The sequence below is a fragment of the Anomaloglossus baeobatrachus genome, chromosome 3 (genome assembly GCF_048569485.1).
Source record: "Anomaloglossus baeobatrachus isolate aAnoBae1 chromosome 3, aAnoBae1.hap1, whole genome shotgun sequence".
Lineage (NCBI taxonomy): Eukaryota > Metazoa > Chordata > Amphibia > Anura > Aromobatidae > Anomaloglossus > Anomaloglossus baeobatrachus.
This window is the reverse complement of record NC_134355.1, coordinates 8,354,860-8,376,435: the sequence shown is the minus strand read 5'-3', so window position 1 is coordinate 8,376,435 and position 21,576 is coordinate 8,354,860. Positions and strand designations below refer to the sequence as shown.

Here is a 21,576-nt window from a genome sequence, read left to right as displayed (position 1 = left end):
AGAGTTGTAGTGCTGATCTGTTTTCCGGCTGCTGGAGGATGGCCGTTCTGAGAGTTGTAGTGCTGATCTGTATTCCGGCTGTTGGAGGATGGCTGTTCTGAGAGTTGTAGTGCTGATCTGTTTTCCGGCTGCTGGAGGATGGCCGTTCTGAGAGTTGTAGTGCTGATCTTTATTCCGGCTGTTGGAGGATGGCCGTTCTGAGAGTTGTAGTGCTGATCTGTATTCCGGCTGGACGGCGCTGTATCCGATATCGTGTCCTTTCAATCAGATACTTTTTCATTCTGAATAATCGGCGTCTCTGCGTTTGGCTTGTGGACAGCTCGCCGACCCGGTGAATTCCCCAGTGAAGCGCTCGCTATAGAGCCCATCGTTATCCGGATGGTTTGATGGAGGCTTTTTCATGTTTGTGTGATGTTCAGGAGAATCTCAGCCGCGTTCTCTGGGGACATCATTCTGCCAGCAATAGATGATGTATAAATAGGTGTTGTCTGAAGGGTAATGGTCCGGAGCTAACAGCCAAATCCAAACATTGTTCTTCAGATGACAGATCCGTCCGGTAACTTTCTGCATCTTTCTCGTCCTCTCGGAGATCCACACCGGAGGCTCCAGGCTCTTCTTCTTGACATCCAATCAAAGCCACTTAATGTGTCCCATCAGATGCAGCCATTGAGCACCACCGCAGATCTGACGTCCCCGGGCTGAACCTTCTAAACACGAGACCATTTGATAAAGGAACCCATATAACTGTAATTATTGTAGGCCCCGACTTCTGGATTTATTACTTTTTCTTGTATTTTTGGTGATGTGGTCCTCAGACAATTTGCATGTTGGTGGTGCGGTTACGTCCCCATCCCCCTCTGATCGGACAGTATGTGCGGGGTCGGGTGAGATCGCCGTCCAAGGCGTTCGGCCACTTTAAGCTCTCAAGTGCCTGTCATGCTTGTAAGGTAGTATATTTCCAGCTTTCCATCACTGTTTTATCTGCCGCCCGCCGGTGTAGACACGTCCTCTAGAAGGCACTTTGATCACTTCTGATAGATGCGCAGGATCAATATTCTGCTTTGTTGTCTTATAATAAAAGTCATTGACTCAAGAGCTCGAGATCTGGAAGAAGAAATCAGAGAGGAAGTATCCAATGCTACAATGTAACACTGCTGAAGATCCGAAGGAGCCGCAGGAGCAGAGCCAGAACCCAAACCCTTCTCCAGCCTCAGACATGAGTTATGGAAGAGCCAACCTAAGGTCTCGGCCACCGTTAAGGATCATTGCTCCGCACAGTCGGTTCCTTGTCTGTTCTATGACTACTTGCATGGCACCGACAACCAACATCTCATGGCTGCGGCCGTCTGAGATCTGTAGAGATAAGTGCAGGAATCAGATCTGCAGCTGTCACATGTGACAGACAACCCCGTGGTTTCTGGCAGTAGAAGGTCATAGTGTCTGGCTGTGCAGATGCTCCCTGACTTTCCATTGTTCCTGCTGTCAGTATTCATTGGTATAGGAAGCTTTCCTTCTGGATTTATCGCTCTCCCTTTTGGACCCAGCAGGAGCTCACCTTCCACCCAGCTGTTGATTGTCAGTATTCCCGTGGTGTTTATATACCCATTCTTTCCTTTGGACTGGTGCTGGTGATGTTTTCAGTTCCTTCAGGCCAAAGTTGCAAACAGCTGGCTTGTACTCCTCTGTGGTATCGTCGCTGAAACTCTGCTGAACTTCTACCTGAGTCATCTGTGGATAAGTAGTTCATACTTTTCCCCCATGTGTCCTCCATGTGTCGTCTTTAGTGTTTAGTGGGGTTAACAAAGAGCTCATCCCATCCGTTTACTTAGGGTCAGGCATCAGGCTCAGCGTACAGGTGAGGAACCTATCTAGGGTGGTGAGGGACACCAGGGACCAGCAGTAGGATCTCCCTAGATCCTAGACACAGGGTTTCCCTTCCCTTTGCACTTGATACTTCCCCGTACCTAGCGTGACAACAGCCCCTATAGAACCTCTGAGGCACAGGGACAGGTAGCACTACTTTCTGCACCCTCTGATTTTTCATGGCCATTTTTAGTCTTCTCCTTAAGCACCACAATGGTAGGGAAGGAATGGACGTGGGGTCTGTCTGAGGTTCATGACATGAGACGTGGAAAGCTCAGGGATAGGCAGATCTTCCTATGGATGGTTAACCATGAGCATAGCTAGAGGGTGGGGGGGTCAACCCCACCGGTCCCTAAATCTTGGGGACCCGGAGGTCCTGCTAGTTGTACCTGGCTTCAGACCCCCTCTTTTCTGTGGGATTTGGAGACTCGCTCATCTGCTCCTTTTTCCAGTTACTGCAATTGAAAAAAAAGTCTCCAAATTGAAATAGAGAAGGCTCCACCTTGTGTGAGAAGTGATGAGATTTGTGCCTCGTTACGTCTGAAGAGCTGTGGAAACATCTAGACAGAATGAGTTTCGGGCAGACCCTGGAGTTTGCTGGGCGCCCTCTCCGCGTCCTCCCGATCTGATCTCGGCCTATTCTTTATGCTGTCTTATTAATCACCTCTTAATATCATAACTCTCGCTGCGTCCTGCGCAGATAAGACGGGGAATCAATATCCGCCCGCTGCCAACCCTATTACCGCGTCTAATGAAGCTCTGCTTCCTGCAGTAAATTAGGGCCGTCTTTCTGCAGACGATAATGGGATTGGGGAGAGGAAAGTTTCTTTGCAGTCTAACAAGTCATCATGGCGGCTGCGTCCTGCGAGAGACCTCAGAAGATCCGGTGATCGCGGCCAATCCATTATTGTGGGTGCAGAAAGTCACCATTATTCACAACCTGCGCGGACGAGCGGCTCCAGGAGCCGGCCGACTGCTTACAGATTTCCACTGGGAAAATTCTAGAAACTGTAGGCCGGATTCTCCCGTCTCACACAACCCATATTCTGGACATCACTGATCTGTACATGATGGTTCAGTCAGGAGCCTCCTTTAACACCTCCTGTGACGCCTCCTGTAGCGCCTCGTGTAACACCTTGTGTAATGCCTCCTGTAACGCCTCATGTAACGCCTCATGTGACGCCTCCTGTAATGCCTCCTTTAACCCCTCCTGTGACGCCTCCTGTGACGCCTCATGTGATGCCTCATGTGACGCCTCCAGTGACGCCTCCTGTAGCACCTCGTGTAACACCTCGTGTAATGCCTCATCTAACGCCTCATCTAACGCCTCCTGTAATGCCTCCTTTAACCCCTCCTGTAAGCCTCCTGTGACGCCTCCTGTAACGCCTTCTGTGACGCCTCATGTGATGCCTCCTGTGATGCCTCATGTGACGCCTCCTGTGACGCCTCCTGTAATGCCTCGTGTAACACCTCGTGTAACGCATCATGTAACGCCTCCTTTAACACCTCCTGTAACGCCTCATGTGACACCTCCTGTGATGCCTTCTGGGACGCCTCCTGTGACGCCTCATGTAATACCTCGTGTAATGCCTCATGTAACGCCTCCTGTAAGGCCTCCTGTAACGCCTCCAGTGACGCCTCCTGTGATGCCTCCTGTAACGCCTCATGTGATGCCTCCTGTAATGCTTCCTGTATTGCTTCCTGTGACGCCTCATGTAACGCCTCCTGTAACGCCTCCTGTGATGCCTCCTGTGACACCTCCTGTGATGCCTCCTCTGATGCCTCCTGTGATGCCTTCTGTGACGCTTCATATGCCTCCTGTAATGCCTCCTGTGACTCCTCCTGTAACGCCTCCTGTGACGCCTCCTGTGACGCCTCTTGTGATGACTCCTGTAAGGCCTCCTGTAATGCCCCATGTAACGCCTCCTGTGATGCCTCCTGTGACTCCTCATGTAACAACTCCTGTGACTCCTCATGTAACGACTCCTGTGACACCTCCTGCAACGCCTCCTGTGACGCCTCCTGTGACGCCTCATGTAACGACTCATGTGACACCTCCTGTAACGCCTCATGTGACACCTTTGTGATGCCTCCTGTGACACCTCCTGTAACGCCTCATGTGACACCTCTGTGATGCCTCCTGTGACGCCTCGTGTAATACCTCGTGTAATGCCTCGTGTAATGCCTCCAGTGACGCCTCCAGTGACGCCTCCTGTCATGCCTCCTGTCATGCCTTCTGTCATGCCTCCTGTGACTCCTCATGTAATGCCTCCTGTGACGCCTCCTGTGACTCTTCCTGTAACGCCTCCTGTGACTCCTCATGTAACACCTCCTGTGACGCCTCCTGTGACGCCTCCAGTGACGCCTCTAGTGACGCCTCCTGTCATGCCTCCTGTGACGCCTCCTGTAATGCCTCCTGTGACTCCTCATGGATGTGTGCACCTGCTGTGGATCATTACTACATTATATCTCTGCTCGGGTGGAAACGCATACTCCACCATTCATGGAGACGGCCTGCTTCTCTGAGGTTCCTGCAGTCTCCAGACGGTGAATGATGCAGATCTCCCTCCTCAGCACAAAGTCTCCTCACGTCTCTTGTGTCCATCTGCCATCAGTGCCAGAGAGGAGCCATCGTCTTCACAGCGGCAGCTCCAGCCGACAGAAAACAGATCCGGCACCATGGACGACGTACAAGTATCAACACAACAGTATCCTACACTGACAGCCTGCCTGGCCTCAGCTACCCCGGCCGTGCGGCTACAGCGCTGACTACTGTGGCCTACACAAAACCCTATGGGGGGTGACACCAGTAGAGGACTCCCAGTGCTGCTGATGAGGGGGAACAGGTCCAATCCCTGGAGCGCGCTGCCGCGATGATCGGATGACCCGTCGCTGCGCACTTTCCTTCCAGGACAGGCGGGAACTTCTCTTCTCCCACAGTTACGGGTTCTCTGACTCTTTGGACTCCGTCTCTTCTCGCCTCCCAGATCGCCGACCTCCAGTCCAGTACTGGCCCGATGGCCACCAGGCCTCTGCCACAGTCCGGCTCACAGTCTCTCTCTCACAGCCAGCACCGCACTCCTCTCCCAACCGCCGTTGTCAGACACTTCTGAGACGACGTCTCCCCTCTCTCAAGCGACATGACGTCCTCTCTCAGGCGACGTCTCCTCTTTCTCAGGTGACGTCTCCCCTCTCTCAGGCGATGTCTCCCCTCTCTCAGGCAACACCACGTCCTCTCTCATGTGACACCTCCCCTCTCTCAGGCAACACCACGTCCTCTCTCATGTGACATCTCCCCTCTCTCATGTGACATCTCCCCTCTCTCAGGCGACGTCTCCCCTCTCTCAGGCGACGTCTCCCCTCTCTCAGGCGACACGACATCCACTCTTCCCGCTGTAAACTCTTGTCCCGCTCTTTCTATACTTGCCGCACTTTTCTGCAGGGCTAGTCCAACTACACAGCACAGAGGGGAGTACGGCACCCTCATCCTCCTCACCCTCATCCTCCTCACCCTCATGATCCTCACCCTCATTGTCCTCACCCTCATCATCCTCCCCCTCATCGTCCTCCCCCTCATCGTCCTCACCCTCATCATCCTCAGCCTCATCACCCTCATCGTCCTCACCCTCATCACCCTCATCATCCTCACCCTCATCATCCTCACCCTCATCATCCTCACCCTCATCATCCTCACCCTCATCGTCCTCACCCTCATCGTCCTCACCCTCATCACCCTCATCGTCCTCACCCTCATCGTCCTCACCCTCATCGTCCTCAGCCTCATCCTCATCACCCTCATCATCATCACCCTCATCATCCTCAGCCTCATCATTTTGACAATCATCATCCTCACCCTCATCATCCTCAGCCTCATCCTCATCACCCTCATCGTCCTCACCCTCATCGTCCTCACCCTCATCGTCCTCAGCCTCATCCTCATCACCCTCATCATCATCACCCTCATCATCATCACCCTCATCATCCTCAGCCTCATCATTTTGACAATCATCATCCTCACCCTCATCATCCTCAGCCTCATCCTCATCACCCTCATCATCCTCACCCTCATCACCCTCATCATACTCACCCTCATCACCCTCATCATCCTCACCCTCATTATCCTCACCCTCATCACTCTCATCATCCTCACCCTCATCACCCTTACCCTCATCATCCTCACCCTCATCACTCTCATTATCCTCACCCTCATCATCCTCACCCTCATCACTCTCATCATCCTCACCCTCATCACTCTCATCATCCTCACCCTCATCATCCTCACCCTCATCACTCTCATTATCCTCACCCTCATCACCCTTACCCTCATCACCCTCACCCTCATCACTCTCATTATCCTCACCCTCATCATCCTCACCCTCATCACTCTCATCATCCTCACCCTCATCATCCTCACCCTCATCATCCTCACCCTCATCCTCCTCACCCTCATCCTCCTCACCCTCATCCTCCTCACCCTCACCCTCATCACCCTCACCCTCATCATCCTCATCATCCTCACCCTCGTCATCTACATTATATGATGATGTTATTCGTCGCCTCCTGATTACTGATCTCCTATATATAGGGCGGGGCTGGACGAGGCGGGGGAGGGGACCGCCGCTCCCATTTCTGGCCCCTCCGGGGCTGTTGCTCCGGGGTCTGCGGCCGCCGTACCACAGGGGGCGCCGAATAAATTGCTCCTGTCTGTAGAGAACATTTGGCAGCGGCTGAATAAGTCATTGATTTGTGATGTCCTGACTGTAAGCAAATAACGGCTCCTGAGAAAAGGGGTACACAGAGGCTTAGATACCGTACCGCCACAGCACGCTGCGGGATTATAGTACTGTGCAGACATGACAGAGTATCACACAGGATAGGATTAGATACACAGCTCAGCAGACAGTATCACACAGGATAGGATTAGATACACAGCTCAGCAGACAGTATCACACAGGATAGGATTATATACACGGCTCATCAGACAGTATCACACAGGAGAGGATTAGATACACAGCTCAGCAGACAGTATCACACAGGACAGGATTAGATACACAGCTCAGCAGACAGTATCACACAGGAGAGGATTAGATACACAGCTCAGCAGACAGTATCACACAGGAGAGGATTAGATACACAGTTCAGCAGGCAGTATCACACAGGATAGGATTAGATACACAGCTCAGCAAACAGTATCACTCAGGGGAGGATTAGATACACGGCTCAGCAGACAGTATCACACAGGAGAGGATTAGATACACAGCTCAGCAGACAGTATCACACAGGAGATGATTAGATACACAGCTCAGCAGACAGTATCACACAGGAGAGGATTAGATACACGTCTCAGCAGGCAGTATCACACAGGATAGGATTAGATACACAGCTCAGCAGACAGTATCACACAGGATAGGATTAGATACACAGCTCAGCAGACAGTATCACTCAGGGGAGGATTAGATACACGGCTCAGCAGACAGTATCACACAGGAGAGGATTAGATACACAGCTCAGCAGACAGTATCACTCAGGGGAGGATTAGATACACGGCTCAGCAGACAGTATCACACAGGAGAGGATTAGATACACTGCTCAGCAGACAGTATCACACAGGATAGGATTAGATACACAGCTCAGCAGACAGTATCATATAGGATTAGATACACAGCTCAGCAGACAGTATCACACAGGAGAGGATTAGATACACAGCTTAGCAGGCAGTATCACATAGGATTAGATACATAACTCAGCAGACAGTATCACACAGGAGAGGATTAGATACACCATATATTAAAGGCAGTATCACACAGGAGAGGATTAGATACATGGCTCAGCAGACAGTATCACATAAGATTAGATACACAGCTCAGCAGACAGTATCACACAGGAGAGGATTAGATACACCATATATTAAAGGCAGTAATATTGTTTTGTATTTTTTCTCAGGGTGAAACCAAAGTTTTGAAGTTGAAGAATTTGCGTCCTCAGGATTTCGCCAATTACACGTGTCAGGTGTCCGTGCGGAACGTGTGCGAGATCAGAGACAAATCCATCACCTTCTGCCTGACTAACAGGACGGGTAAGAGGGGGAAGGGTCTGTGGTCCAGGGTGGGGGGTCTGAGGTCCAGGGCGAGGGTCTACGGTCCAGGGCGGGGGTCTGTGGTCCAGGGCAAGGGTCTGTGGTCCAGGGTGGGGGTCTACGGTCCAGGGTGGGGGTCTACGGTCCAGGGCGGGGGTCTAAAGTCCAGGGCAGGGGTCTGCAGTCCAGGGCGGGGGTCTGTGGTCCAGGGCAGGGGTCTGCAGTCCAGGGTGGGGGTCTGTGGTCCAGGGCAGGGGTCTGCAGTCCAAGGTGGGGGTCTGCGGTCGATGGCAGGGGTCTACGTCCATGTCGGGGGTCTGCGGTCCAGGGTGGGGGTCTACATTCCAGGGTAAGAGTCTGCAGTCCAGGGCGGGGGTCTGTGGTCCAGGGCACCAGGGCAGGGGTCTACAGTCCAGGGCAGGACTCTGCGGTCCATAGTGGGGATCTACAGTCCAGGGCAGGGGTCTGTGGTCCAGGGCGAGGGTCTGTGGTCCAGGGCGGGGGTCTACGGTCCAGGGCGAGGGTCTACGGTCCAAGGCGGGGGTCTACGGTCCAGGGCGGGGGTCTACGGACCAGGGCAGGGGTCTGCAGTCCAGGGCGGGGGTCTGTGGTCCAGGGCAGGGGTCTGCGGTCCATAGTGGGGGTATACAGTCCAGGGCGGGTGTCTGCAGTCCAGGGCAGGGGTCTGAAGTCCAGGGCAGGGGTCTGCGGCCCTGGGTAGGTGTCTGCAGTCCAAGGTAGGGCCCGCGGTTCAGGGCAGGTTTCTGTGGTCCAAGGCGGAATCTGCGGTCCAGGCAGGGGTCTGCGTTCCAGGACGGGGGTCTGCGGTCCAGGGCGGGGGCCTACGGTCCAGGGCGGGGATCTGCGGTCCAGGGCGGGGGTCTGCGGTCCAATGCAGGGGTCTACAATCCAGGGTGCGGGTCTGAAGTCCAGGTCGAGGGTCTATGGTCCAGGGTGGGGGTCTGTGGTCCAGGGTAGGGGTCTGTGGTCCAGTGCAGGGGTCTGCGATCCAGGGTGCGGGTCTGAAGTCCAGGTCGAGGGTCTACGGTCCAGGGCGGGGGTCTGTGGTCCAGGGAGGGGGTCTGTGGTCCAGGGTAGGGGTCTGTGGTCCAGTGCAGGGGTCTGCGATCCAGGGTGCGGGTCTGAAGTCCAGGTCGAGGGTCTACGGTCCAGGGAGGGGGTCTGTGGTCCAGGGAGGGGGTCTGTGGTCCAGGGTGGGAGTCTGCGGTCCCGGGTGGGGGTCTGCACCGTGCAGGTTAGGGCCGATGTATGGGATATGTTGTGTGCCGCTCTCATCCACATTCACCCCAGGGGCCGTCCAGAGACCCCGGACAGTTCGTACATGACTAATTCTCCTGATTCGCAGACCGCTCCCTCCGGCTGCAGAGCTGTTTGTGCCTCCGACAATCGAGGGATTTTGTTTTATAACTCTCCAGAAAAAACAAGTTGAAGACGCTGGTGCCCTCCAGTATAGAGACGCCGCACCGTTCCCCCCCCACCCTGCAGACGCCGTACCGTTCCCCCTCCATCCTGGAGATGCCGTGCCGTTCTACCCCCACCCAGCAGACGCCGTGCCGTTCCCCCCCCATCCTGGAGATGCCGTGCCATTCTACCCCCACCCAGCAGACGCCGTGCCGTTCCCCCCTACCGTGCAGATGGCGCGCCGTTCCCCTCTACCCTGCAGACGTCGTGCCGTTTCCCCTCACCCTGCAGACGTCATACCGTTCCTCCCACCCAGCAGACGTCATGCTGTTCCTCCCTACCCTGCAGACGCCGTGCCATTCCCCCTACACTGCAGACGCCGCGCCGTTCCCCCCCACCCTGCAGATGGCGCGCCGTTCCCCCCTACCCTGCAGACGTCGTGCCGTTCCTCCCTACCCTGCAGACGCCGTGCCATTCCCCCTACACTGCAGACGCCGTGCCGTTCCTCCCACCCTACAGACGCTGCGCCGTTCACCCCCTATCCTGTAGACACTGTGCCTTTCCCCCCACCCTGCAGACATTGTGCCGTTCCCCCCCACCCTGCAGACATTTTGCCGTTCCCCCCACCCTACAGACGCTGTGCCTTCCCCCCCCCATCCTGCAGATGCTGTGCTGTTCACCCCTATCCGGAATGTATGTGTGTGACCCCCGGGGTGACCGGCACCCATCACCATCATAGCCCCCCAGTAATGAGCCCCCACTAGCTGGTCTAATATAGAAGCCCATCTTACTTCATACTGTTCGGGGTCTCTGGGGGTCCGCTGTGCCATATCTGTGTTCCGTGCCCCCTGCCATCCTCCCAATGATTTCGGCACCTCTGCTTGCTGTCATGCTCGGCGCCCCGGTGTCCAGGACTTTTCCTCTAGGAACCAAAGAAGTGATTGACAGCAAGCAGAGGTGTAGAGATCAGATGAGTGGAGTTGGAGAATGGCTGCTCCTCTCCTCATTTTTGACACCAGAGCACCCTCAGGTTTTTTTCTGTCCCGTTGTTGGGTCTGTATCTGTGACTTCCATTATGGCGGCCGTCGCGGCTCGTCCGGGGCTGGATGGTGGATTCGGAGCTGTCCTCTCCTCGTAGACACATAATCGGTGCGGCGGAGATTTGCCGTCTGACAACTCAGTTGGGACAGTTTTGGGTAATTGTTGGTTGTCACTAGTTTTTTATTTAATGATCTGAGCTGAATTTGTCACGATGTTTACAGCAGAAGAGGATTCTGGGTATTTAGTGAGTGCCCCCCCCATCCCGGTGCCGGACCACCCGGACCTGCGGGAATGACACGTGGCTCTCTGAGGTCCGGCTGCTCCCCGGGGTTATGAGATTCTGGAGCCGAAACGCTACAAATCCTCCTCAGATCAAAACTCCTCAAAAAGGTTCTGTTTCTGCTGCAAAAACTCATCAGAGCTGCTCCGTGTGCACACGGCCTAAACCATCCGGAAAACGTAGGGATCAGTAGGGAAACGGAGGGAGATGTATCACGCGGTGTAAATGTGTCCGTCCCGTCCTTCTGTGCCGGCCTCATGGATGCTTCCGGTAATGTCCTGCATTTATAGCGCCATCTCAGGCCATAGAGCTCCACACGGGATCTGAGGGCCGGAGAGGACACAAGGACCCCAGTGCACCATAATTGGGGGATGGTAAAGATGCCGCTAAGTAGATGTGTAATGGATGCCGCGGTGCGGTGGTCCTGTCTGATCCACTCATGTGGTGTGAGGATCAGATATACAGTGTATATAGATATATATATATGAGTGACACCTCGTAAGACGTTACCACTGATCAGTCCTCTCTCCGTTCAGGAGCAGCTTGGTGGGGACGAACAGGAGGCGACAAAAAGCTGTATAGAAGCAAGAAATCGCTCCAGTCGCCCCTCAAAGCAGAGGCCGGTCAGTGTCCTCTGTTACTTTCTGCATAAGAAGGGGCTCGGATGGCTGGCACGAGTGTGAGTATGAGTGTGAGCATGAGTGAATGATGGGGTGTATTACTGTGGTGGTGGGAGTGTAAATGTGAGTGTGAGTGCTGGTTTGAGGGATTATGAGTGAGTGTGAATGACTATGTGAGTGGGTGTATGAGTGAACTCATTCATTAGTACATGGGTGTATTAATGTGGGGTTATGACTGTGAGTGGTTTGGATGGATATAAATGTGCATAAATGGGATGATGAGTGGGTGCGAGGGTGAATGCATACATTAATGTGTGAGTGTGAGTATAGACGTAGGGATGAGTGTTATGCAAATAAATGAATGGAGTGTGACTGTGAGTGGGAATGGGACTGAGTGGGACTGTAAGTGGGACTTCGTGTGACTTTGAGTGTGACTAAGTGTGACTGTGAGTGTGTCTTAGTTTGATTGAGTGTGGCTGACTGTGAGTTTGACTTAGTGTGACTTTGAGTGTGACTGATTGTGAGTGTGACCGACTGAGTCTGACTGTGACTGATTGTGAGTATGACTTAGTGTGACTGTGAGTGTGACTGACTTTGACTGTGACTGACTGTGAGTGTGGCTGACTGTGACTTTGACTGAGTGTGACTTTGACTGACTGTGATTGTGACTGACTTTGACTGTGACTGACTGTGAGTGTGACTGTGATTGTGACTGACTGTGATTGTGACTGACTGTGATTGTGATTGACTTTGATTGTGATTGACTGTGATTGTGACTGTGATTGTGACTGACTGTGATTGTGACTATGAGTGTGACTGACTGTGATTGTGACTGACTGTTATTGTGATTGTGACTGACTGTGATTGTGACTGACTGTGATTGTGATTGACTGTGATTGTGACTGACTGTGATTCTGACTGACTGTGATTGTGACTGACTGTAATTGTGACTGTGATTGTCACTGTCTGTGACTGACTGTGACTGTGACTGACTGTAATTATGATTGACTGTGATTGTGACTGATTGTAATTATGATTGACTGTGATTGTGACTGATTGTGACTGACTGACTGTGATTGTGATTGTGACTGACTGTGATTGTTACTGACTGTGACTGACTGTGATTGTGACTGACTGTAATTATGATTGACTGTGATTGTGACTGATTGACTGACTGACTGACTGTGATTGTGATTGTGACTGACTGTGATTGTTACTGTCTGTGACTGACTGTGACTGTGACTGACTGTGATTGTGACTGACTGTAATTATGATTGACTGTGATTGTGACTGATTGTGACTGACTGACTGTGATTGTGATTGTGACTGACTGTGATTGTTACTGACTGTGACTGACTGTGATTGTGACTGACTGTAATTATGATTGACTGTGATTGTGACTGACTGTGATTGTGACTGACTGTGATTGTGACTGACTGACTGTGATTGTGATTGTGACTGACTGTGACTGACTGTGACTGAGGCCTTTTTTAAAGTTTTGCTGCTTAGTCCTTTTGCTGCTTCTAGAATTTCTTGCTCGATGAGAGAACTGACAAGAAATTCCATGTTGGCTATGCGTCTTGCTGTCTGTAGTGCGGGGCTGGATTTCCCTTCCTGGGGTTCACATACTTTTATTTCTTGGGCTGAGCATTTATATATATTTGTTGCATTCTGCTGTATCCGCAGCCTCCGCACATTAGATCCTCAGTTCCTGACACTATTCGGCTGATCTCTGGAATTCCTAAAATGTTTATTTGTGTTTCTTTTCCCCGGTTAGTTTTCTATAAATTGTGCTGCTATAATGTGTCAGTGACGGATGGCGGATCTATCACAGCCGCGCCCTCGATAGTCACAAACTTTCTGAAGTCAAATCTTCCATCAATGTTTTACTTTATCATGAATTGAATAATAATTGCTATAGAACGCCATGTGACCTGCGGGAGATACGGGGAGGACGGGGAGATACGTGGAGGACGGGGAGATACAGGGAGGACGGGGAGATACAGGGAGGACGGGGAGATACGGGGAGGACGGGGAGATACGGGGAGGACGGGGAGATACAGGGAGGACGGGGAGATACGGGGAGGACGGGGAGATACGGGGAGGACGGGGAGATACAGGGAGGACGGGGAGATACGGGGAGGACGGGGAGATACGGTGAGGACGGGGAGATACAGGGAGGACGGGGAGATACGGGGAGGACGGGGAGATACGGGGAGGACGGGGAGATACGGGGAGGACGGGGAGATACGGTGAGGACGGGGAGATACAGGGAGGATGGGGAGATACGGGGAGGACGGGGGGATCGGGTGAGAGAGTTTATGATGTTTTGTGCTGTTTCTTCCATTATTGGGGGGGGGGGGTCTAGGGGTTCAGTGACCGGTCAGGAAAGGATTCATTGTACACCCCAGATGGATCCCAGTCTCCCTCCTCCCTTGTAAATTCCTTTTGGCTCAGAGGCGATTCCTTATTTCTGGTCGGATATGTTGTGTGTATTTATATATACAGTGGGTACGGAACGTATTCACACCCCTTTACATTTTTCACTCTTTGTTTCATTGCAGACATTTAATAAATTCTCATTAATGCACACTATGCCCCCATCTTGAGAGAAAACAACAAATGTAGAAATTTTTGCAAATTTTTTAAACAAGAAAAACTAAAATATCACATGGCGATAAGTATTCAGCCCCTTTCCTCAGTATAACACATGGTCATAAGTATTCATCCCCTTTGCTCAGTATAACACATGACCATAAGTATTCAGCCCCTTTGCTCAGTATATCCCATAGTGATAAGTATTCAGCCCCTTTGCTCAGTATATCCCATGGTGATAAGTATTCAGCCCCTTTGCTCAGACACTCATATGTAAGTCCCATGCTGTCCATTTCCTTGTGATCCTCCTTGAGATGGTTCTGCTCCTTCATTGGAGTCCAGCTGTGTGTAATTACACTGATAGGACGTGATTTGGAAAGGCGCACACCTGTGTATATAAGACCTCACAGCTCACACTGCATGTCACACCAAATGAGGATCATGAGGTCAAAGGAACTGCCCAAGGAGCTCAGAGACAGAATTGTGGCAAGGCACAGATCTGGCCAAGGTTACAGAAGAATTTCTGCAGTACTCAAGGTTCATAAGAGCACAGTGGCCTCCATAATCCTTAAATGGAAGAAGTTTGGGACCTCCAGAACTCTTCCTAGAGCCGGCCGTCCAGCCAAACTGAGCAATCGTGGGAGAAGAGCCTTGGTGAGAGGTAAAGAAGAACCCCAAGATCACTGCGGCCGAGCTCCAGAGATGCAGGAGGGAGATGGGAGAAAGTTCCACAAAGTCACCTATCACTGCAGCCTCCACCAGTCTGGCCTTTATGGCAGAGTGGCCGACAGATGCCTCTCCTCAGTGCAAGACATATGAAAGCCGCATAGAGTTTGCAAAAAAAGACATGAAGGACTCCAGACTATGAGAAATAAGATTCTCTGGTCTGATGAGATGAAAAGAGAACGTTCTGGTGATAATTCTAAGCAGTATGTGTGGAGAAAACCAGGCCCTGCTCATCACCTGCCCAATACAATCCCCACAGTGAGTCATGGTGGTGGCAGGATACTGCTATGGGGGCAGGGATGGGATGACTGGCTGTGTGTTGCCCAGGGAATGGTGTACTCGGTCCCGGGCGGTGTTTCACTGGGGAATGTCACATTGGTGGCCATTGCCCGGTCCCGTGCCCTGGGTGCTTTTTAATGTGGAGTATTTACAAGGGAGATTAAAGTCATTGGTGTGACGCCACCTGCGGGTTGCGGTTAATATGGGTGAACCGCCGCTGCTGACTTGGTTACCCTTAGGGCTGGTGGTAATGGCAGCTGTGGTGGTAGGCCTTCCGCAGGCAGAGCTGAGCCCGGGAGATGTATGATGGAGACTTTTGCCATTAATAATGGAGGCCACACCGTGGGTTGTAGTTAACAGTCGCTACTCACTCTTGACCCTCGGATGGCTGGTTCAGGTCCCTGTATTTCCAGTGCCAGTTGATGACTACCTCAGTGTGGTTGGGTCCCTGTAGCGTGGAGCTGGTTTGGGGCCCGACTGTCTCTTTTTGTGGCAGTCTCCTTGTCCGTACGGCGAGCAGTGTGGACCCTATAGGGCTGGTCTGTGTCCCGAACCCTGATCCTTGCTTTACTGCTGGTGCCCCAGGATTTGTGGGTCAGTGAGGTCCGTGAAGGTCCCCTCAATGTGCAGGTATTTGCCAGACCGTATGAAACTGTCGCCTGACCTAGGGCCCTGTGCCCCGTCGGTGCTCTGGTCCCAGTGGTACTCGGGTGTACCTGCCCTGGCAACCCCTCTCCTGTGCCCCCGGGTTACCATTACACAGACCCAGCTTTCAGGCACCTCCCCTCTCTACACTTTCACTCACTAACTGTACTGACTACTGTCCCCTCCCACCAGGCTGTCTAGTCCCCTGGTCTGGCTCCGCCTCTAGGTGGCCACCCCCTTGTGTCCGACTAGCCAATTAACCCTGGTGGGGAGTGGAAACTGGGATTTTGGTGTGTCTAGGTGTTGCTGGCACTGGTGTTCCCGGTCCCTGGGAGTAGGCCCTGCATCCTGGTGAGGATGCAGTACCTAGTAGTGCCCTAAGTGCCTCAGGGGCGCTACAGCTGCAATTGAAGGAAAGATGAATGCAGCCAAGTACAGAGATATCCTGGAAGAAAACCTTCTCCAGATGCTCTGGACCTCAGACTTGGCTGAAGGTTCACCTTTTCCAACAAGACAATGACCCTAAGCACACAGCTAAAATAACAAAGGAGCGGCTTCAGAACAACTCTGTGACCATTCCTGACCGGCCCAGCCAGAGCCCTGACCTAAACCCAATTGAGCATCTCTGGAGAGACCTGAAAATGGCGTCCACCAACGTTCACCATCCAACCTGATGGGACTGGAGAGGATCTGCAAGGAAGAATGGCCGAGGATCCCCAAATCCAGGACCTCAAGAAGACTCATGGCTGTACTAGCTCAAAAGGGAAGGTGCCTCTACTCAATACTGAGCAAAGGGGCTGAATACTTATGACCATGTGATATACTGAGCAAAGGGGCTGAATACTTATAACCATGTGATATACTGAGCAAAGGGGCTGAATACTTATAACCATGTGATATACTGAGCAAAGGGGCTGAATACTTATGACCATGTGAGATTTCAGTTTTTCATGTTTAATAAATTTGCAAAAATTTCTGGGTTATTTTCTGTCAAGATGGAGGATGGGGGATGGGGGATGGGTGCAGAGTGCACATTAATGAGAACAAATGTACCAAATGGCTGCAATGAAACAGAGGGGAAAAAATTAAAGGGGTGTGAATACTTTCCATACCCACTGTATATATGCAGATTTTCCAGTCCCCCTCTACACAGAATGGAGAGATCTGTAATTTTTATCGCCGGTAACTTCACCTGTGACAGAATTAAAAATAAATCCAGGTAATCCCATTGTCTGATTTTAAAATAATTAATTTGCATTTTATTACATGAAATAAGTATTTGATACAATAGAAAAACAGAACTTAATATTTGTTAGAAACCTTTGTTTGGAGTTACAGAGGTCGGACGTTTCCAGTTCTTGACGAGGTTTGCACACACTGCAGCCGGGATAACGGCAACTCCTCCATACAGATCTTCTCCAGATCTTTCAGGTCACTCCTCCATACAGATCTTCTCCAGATCTTTCAGGTCACTCCTCCATACAGATCTTCTCCATATCTTTCAGGTCACTCCTCCATACAGATCTTCTCCAGATCTTTCAGGTCATTCCTCCATACAGATCTTCTCCAGATCTTTCAGGTCACTCCTCCATACAGATGTTCTCCAGATCTTTCAGGTCTCTCCTCCATACAGATGTTCTCCAGATCTTTCAGGTCACTCCTCCATACAGATGTTCTCCAGATCTTTCAGGTCACTCCTCCATACAGATGTTCTCCAGATCTTTCAGGTCACTCCTCCATACAGATGTTCTCCAGATCTTTCAGGTCACTCCTCCATACAGATGTTCTCCAGATCTTTCAGGTCACTCCTCCATACAGACCTTCTCCAGATCTTTCAGGTCACTCCTCCATACAGATCTTCTCCAGATCTTTCAGGTCACTCCCCCATACAGATCTTCTCCAGATCTTTCAGGTCCCTCCTCTATACAGATCCCCAGATCTTTCAGGTCACTCCTCCATACAGATCTTCTCCAGATCTTTCAGGTCGCTCCTCCATACAGATCTTCTCCAGATGTTTCAGGTTACTCCTCCATACAGATCTTCTCCAGATCTTTCAGGTCACTCCTCCATACAGATCTTCTCCAGATCTTCCAGGTCACTCCTCCATACAGATCTTCTCCAGATCTTTCAGGTCACTCCTCCATACAGATCTTCTCCAGATCTTTACGGTTTCAGGGCTGTCACAGGGCAACATTAAGTTTCAGCTCCTCCAAAGATTCTCTATTGGGTTCAGGTCTGGAGACTAGCTAGGCCACTCCAGGACCTTGAAATGCTTCTTACGGAGCCGCTCCTTAATTGCCCTGGCTGTGTATTTCGGGTCATTGTCATGCTGGAAGACCCAGCCATGACCCATCTTCAAGGCTCTTACTGAGAGAAGGGTGTGGTTGGTCAAAATCTCATGATACATGACCCCCATCCATCCTCCGCTCAATACGGTGCAGTCATCCTGTCCCCTTTGCAGAATAGCTATGCCAAACTGTTTGATGATGTTTCAGCCCCCATGCCTCATATACTCATTCTTCTTCTTTCTCCAGACACCGTGAGTGGAGTTGATACCAAAACATTCTATTTTGGTCTCATCTGACCACATGACCTTCTCCCATGTCTCCTCTGGATCCTCCAGATGTTCACTGGCGAACTTCAAATGGGCCAGGACATGTGCTGGTGTGAGCACAGGGACCTTGCGTGCCCTGCAGGATTTTAATCCATGACATAGTGTGTTAATAACTTTAATCTTAGAGACTGTGGTCGCAGCTCTCTTCAGGTCATTGACCAAGTCCTCCCGTGTAGATCTGGGCTGATTCCTGACCTTTCTCAGAATTATCGTTACCTCACGAGGAGACATCTTGCATGAAGCCCCAGACCGAGTAAGATTGACAGTCATCCTGTGTTTCTTCCATTTTCTAATAATTATGTCAACAGTTGTTGCCTTCTCACCAAGCTGCTTGCCTATTGTATTGTAGCTCATCCCAGCCTTCTGCAGGTCTACAGTTTTGTCTTTGCTGTCCTTACACAGCTCTTTGGTCCTGGCCATGGTGGAGAGATCGGAGCGTGACTGAGTGTGTGGACAGGTGTCTATTATACAGGTAACGAGGTCACCCAGGGGCAATAAATCCAGGTAATGAGTGTGGAGTAAGAGAAAAAATAACCGGTTTGTGACAGCAGAATTACTGCTGGTCAGTCGGTGATAAAATACTTATTTCATGCAAGAAAATGCAAATAAAATTATTTATAACTCATACAATGGGATTACCTGGATATTTTTATTCTCTCATAGATGAAGTTTCCTACAAGAAAAATTGCAGATCTCTCCATTCTGTGTAGAGAGAAAACTGCAAAATCTGCAGCGGATCAAATCCTTATTTTCCCCACAGTATATATAATCTCTCGCCTTTCATTTACTGCTCCAGAGGCCCCGATTCATCCACTCCGGCGTTGACGAGGGGGAAGTTGGAGTCGGAGGCACCCGGTTCATTAGGAGGCGCCCGGTCCATCAGGAGGGGTCCGGTTCATTAGGAGATGCCCGGTTCATTAGGAGGCGCCCAGTTCATTAGGAGGCGCCCGGTTCATTAGGAGGCGCCCGGTTCATTAGGAGGCGCCCGGTTCATTAGGAGGCGCCCGGTTCATTAGGAGGCGCCCGGTTCATTAGAAGGCGCCCAGTTCATTAGGAGATGCCCGGTTGATTAGGAGGCATCCGGTTCATTAGGAGATGCCCGGTTCATCAGGAGACGCACGGTTCATTAGGAGATGCCCGGTTCATTAGGAGATGCCCGGTTCATTAGGAGGCACCCGGTTTATTACGAGGCGCCAGGTTCATTAGGAGGCGCCCGGTTCATTAGGAGGCGCCAGGTTCATCAGGAGGCACCCGGTTCATCAGGAGACACCCGGTTCATTTGGAGGCGCCCGGTTCATTTGGAGGCGCTCGGTTCATTAGGAGGCGCCCGGCTCATTAGGAGGCGCCCGGTTCATCAGGAGGTGCCCGGCTCATTAGGAGGCGCCCGGTTCATTAGTAGGCGCCCGGTTCATTTGGAGGCGCCCGGTTCATTTGGAGGCGCCTGGTTCATTAGGAGGCGCCCGGTTCATTTGGAGGCACTTGGTTCATTTGGAGACACCCGGTTCATTTGGAGGCGCCCCGTTCATTAGGAGGCGCCCTGTTCATTAGGAGGCGCCCGGTTCATTTGGAGGCGCCCGGTTCACTTGGAGACAACCGGTTCATTTGGAGGCACCCGGTTCATCAGGAGGCGCCCGGTTCATCAGGAGGCGCCCGGCTCATTAGGAGGCACCCGGTTCATCAGGAGCCGCCCGGTTCATTAGGAGGCGCCCGGCTCATTAGGAGGCGCCCGGTTCATCAGGAGGCGCCCGGTTCATCAGGAGGCGCCCGGCTCATTAGGAGGCGCCCGGTTCATCAGGAGGGGTCCGGTTCATTAGGAGATGCCCGGTTCATTAGGAGGTGCCCAGTTCATTAGGAGGTGCTCGGTTCATTAGGAGGCGCCCGGTTCATTAGGAGGCGCCCGGTTCATTAGGAGGCGCCCGGTTCATTAGGAGGCGCCCAGTTCATTAGGAGATGCCCGGTTGATTAGGAGGCATCCGATTCATTAGGAGATGCCCGGTTCATCAGGAGACGCCCGGTTCATTAGGAGATGCCCGGTTCATTAGGAGATGCCCGGTTCATTAGGAGGCACCCGGTTTACTACGAGGCGCCAGGTTCATTAGGAGGCGCCCGGTTCATTAGGAGGCGCCAGGTTCATCAGGAGGCACCCGGTTCATCAGGAGACACCCGGTTCATTTGGAGGCGCCCGGTTCATTTGGAGGCGCTCGGTTCATTAGGAGGCGCCCGGTTCATTATGAGGCGCCCGGCTCATTAGGAGGCGCCCGGTTCATTTGAAGGCGCCCGGTTCATCAGGAGGTGCCCGGCTCATTAGGAGGTGCCCGGTTCATTAGTAGGCGCCCGGTTCATTTGGAGGCGCCCAGTTCATTTGGAGGCGCCTGGTTCATTAGGAGGCGCCCGGTTCATTTGGAGGTACTTGGTTCATTTGGAGACACCCGGTTCATTTGGAGGCGCCCCGTTCATTAGGAGGCGCCCCGTTCATTAGGAGGCGCCCGGTTCATTTGGAGGCGCCCGGTTCATTTGGAGGCACCCGGTTCATCAGGAGGCGCCCGGTTCATCAGGAGGCGCCCGGCTCATTAGGAGGCGCCCGGTTCATCAGGAGCCGCCCGGTTCATTAGGAGGCGCCCGGCTCATTAGGAGGCGCCCGGTTCATCAGGAGGCGCCCGGCTCATTAGGAGGCGCCCGGTTCATCAGGAGGGGTCCGGTTCATTAGGAGATGCCCGGTTCATTAGGAGGCGCCCAGTTCATTAGGAGGCGCCCGGTTCATTAGGAGGCGCCCGGTTCATTAGGAGGCGTCCGGTTCATTAGGAGGCGCCCAGTTCATTAGGAGATGCCCGGTTGATTAGGAGGCATCCGATTCATTAGGAGATGCCCGGTTCATCAGGAGACGCCCGGTTCATTAGGAGATGCCCGGTTCATTAGGAGATGCCCGGTTCATTAGGAGGCACCCGGTTTATTACGAGGCACCCGGTTTATTACGAGGCGCCAGGTTCATTAGGAGGCGCCCGGTTCATTAGGAGGCGCCAGGTTCATCAGGAGGCGCCCGGTTCATCAGGAGACACCCGGTTCATTTGGAGGCGCCCGGTTCATTTGGAGGCGCTCTGTTCATTAGGAGGCGCCCGGTTCATTTGGAGGCGCCTGGTTCATTTGGAGGCACTTGGTTCATTTGGAGACACCCGGTTCATTTGGAGGCGCCCCGTTCATTAGGAGGCGCCCCGTTCATTAGGAGGTGCCCAGTTCATTTGGAGGCGCCCGGTTCATCAGGAGGCGCCCGGCTCATTAGGAGGCGCCCGGTTCATCAGGAGCCGCCCGGTTCATTAGGAGGCGCCCGGCTCATTAGGAGGCGCCCGGTTCATCAGGAGGCGCTCGGTTCATCAGGAGGCGCCCGGTTCATTAGGAGGCGCCCGGTTCATCAGGAGGC

At 52.4% G+C, this 21,576-nt stretch overlaps 1 protein-coding gene across 5 annotated transcripts in view; it reads left to right on the top strand.

Annotated features, from left to right (window-relative positions):
* The window catches only part of MDGA1 (MAM domain containing glycosylphosphatidylinositol anchor 1), a 506,924-nt gene that overhangs the window by 316,146 nt on the left and 169,202 nt on the right, over window positions 1-21,576 (top strand). For 4 of the 5 annotated variants that reach the window (XM_075338981.1, XM_075338978.1, XM_075338979.1 and 1 more), the window contains 2 exons: window positions 7,807-7,939; window positions 11,219-11,305. In XM_075338981.1, the coding sequence (XP_075195096.1) occupies window positions 7,807-7,939; window positions 11,219-11,305 (220 nt within the window). The remainder of the gene's footprint in view (window positions 1-7,806; window positions 7,940-11,218; window positions 11,306-21,576) is intronic. The other variant, XM_075338980.1, reaches the window with a different exon arrangement.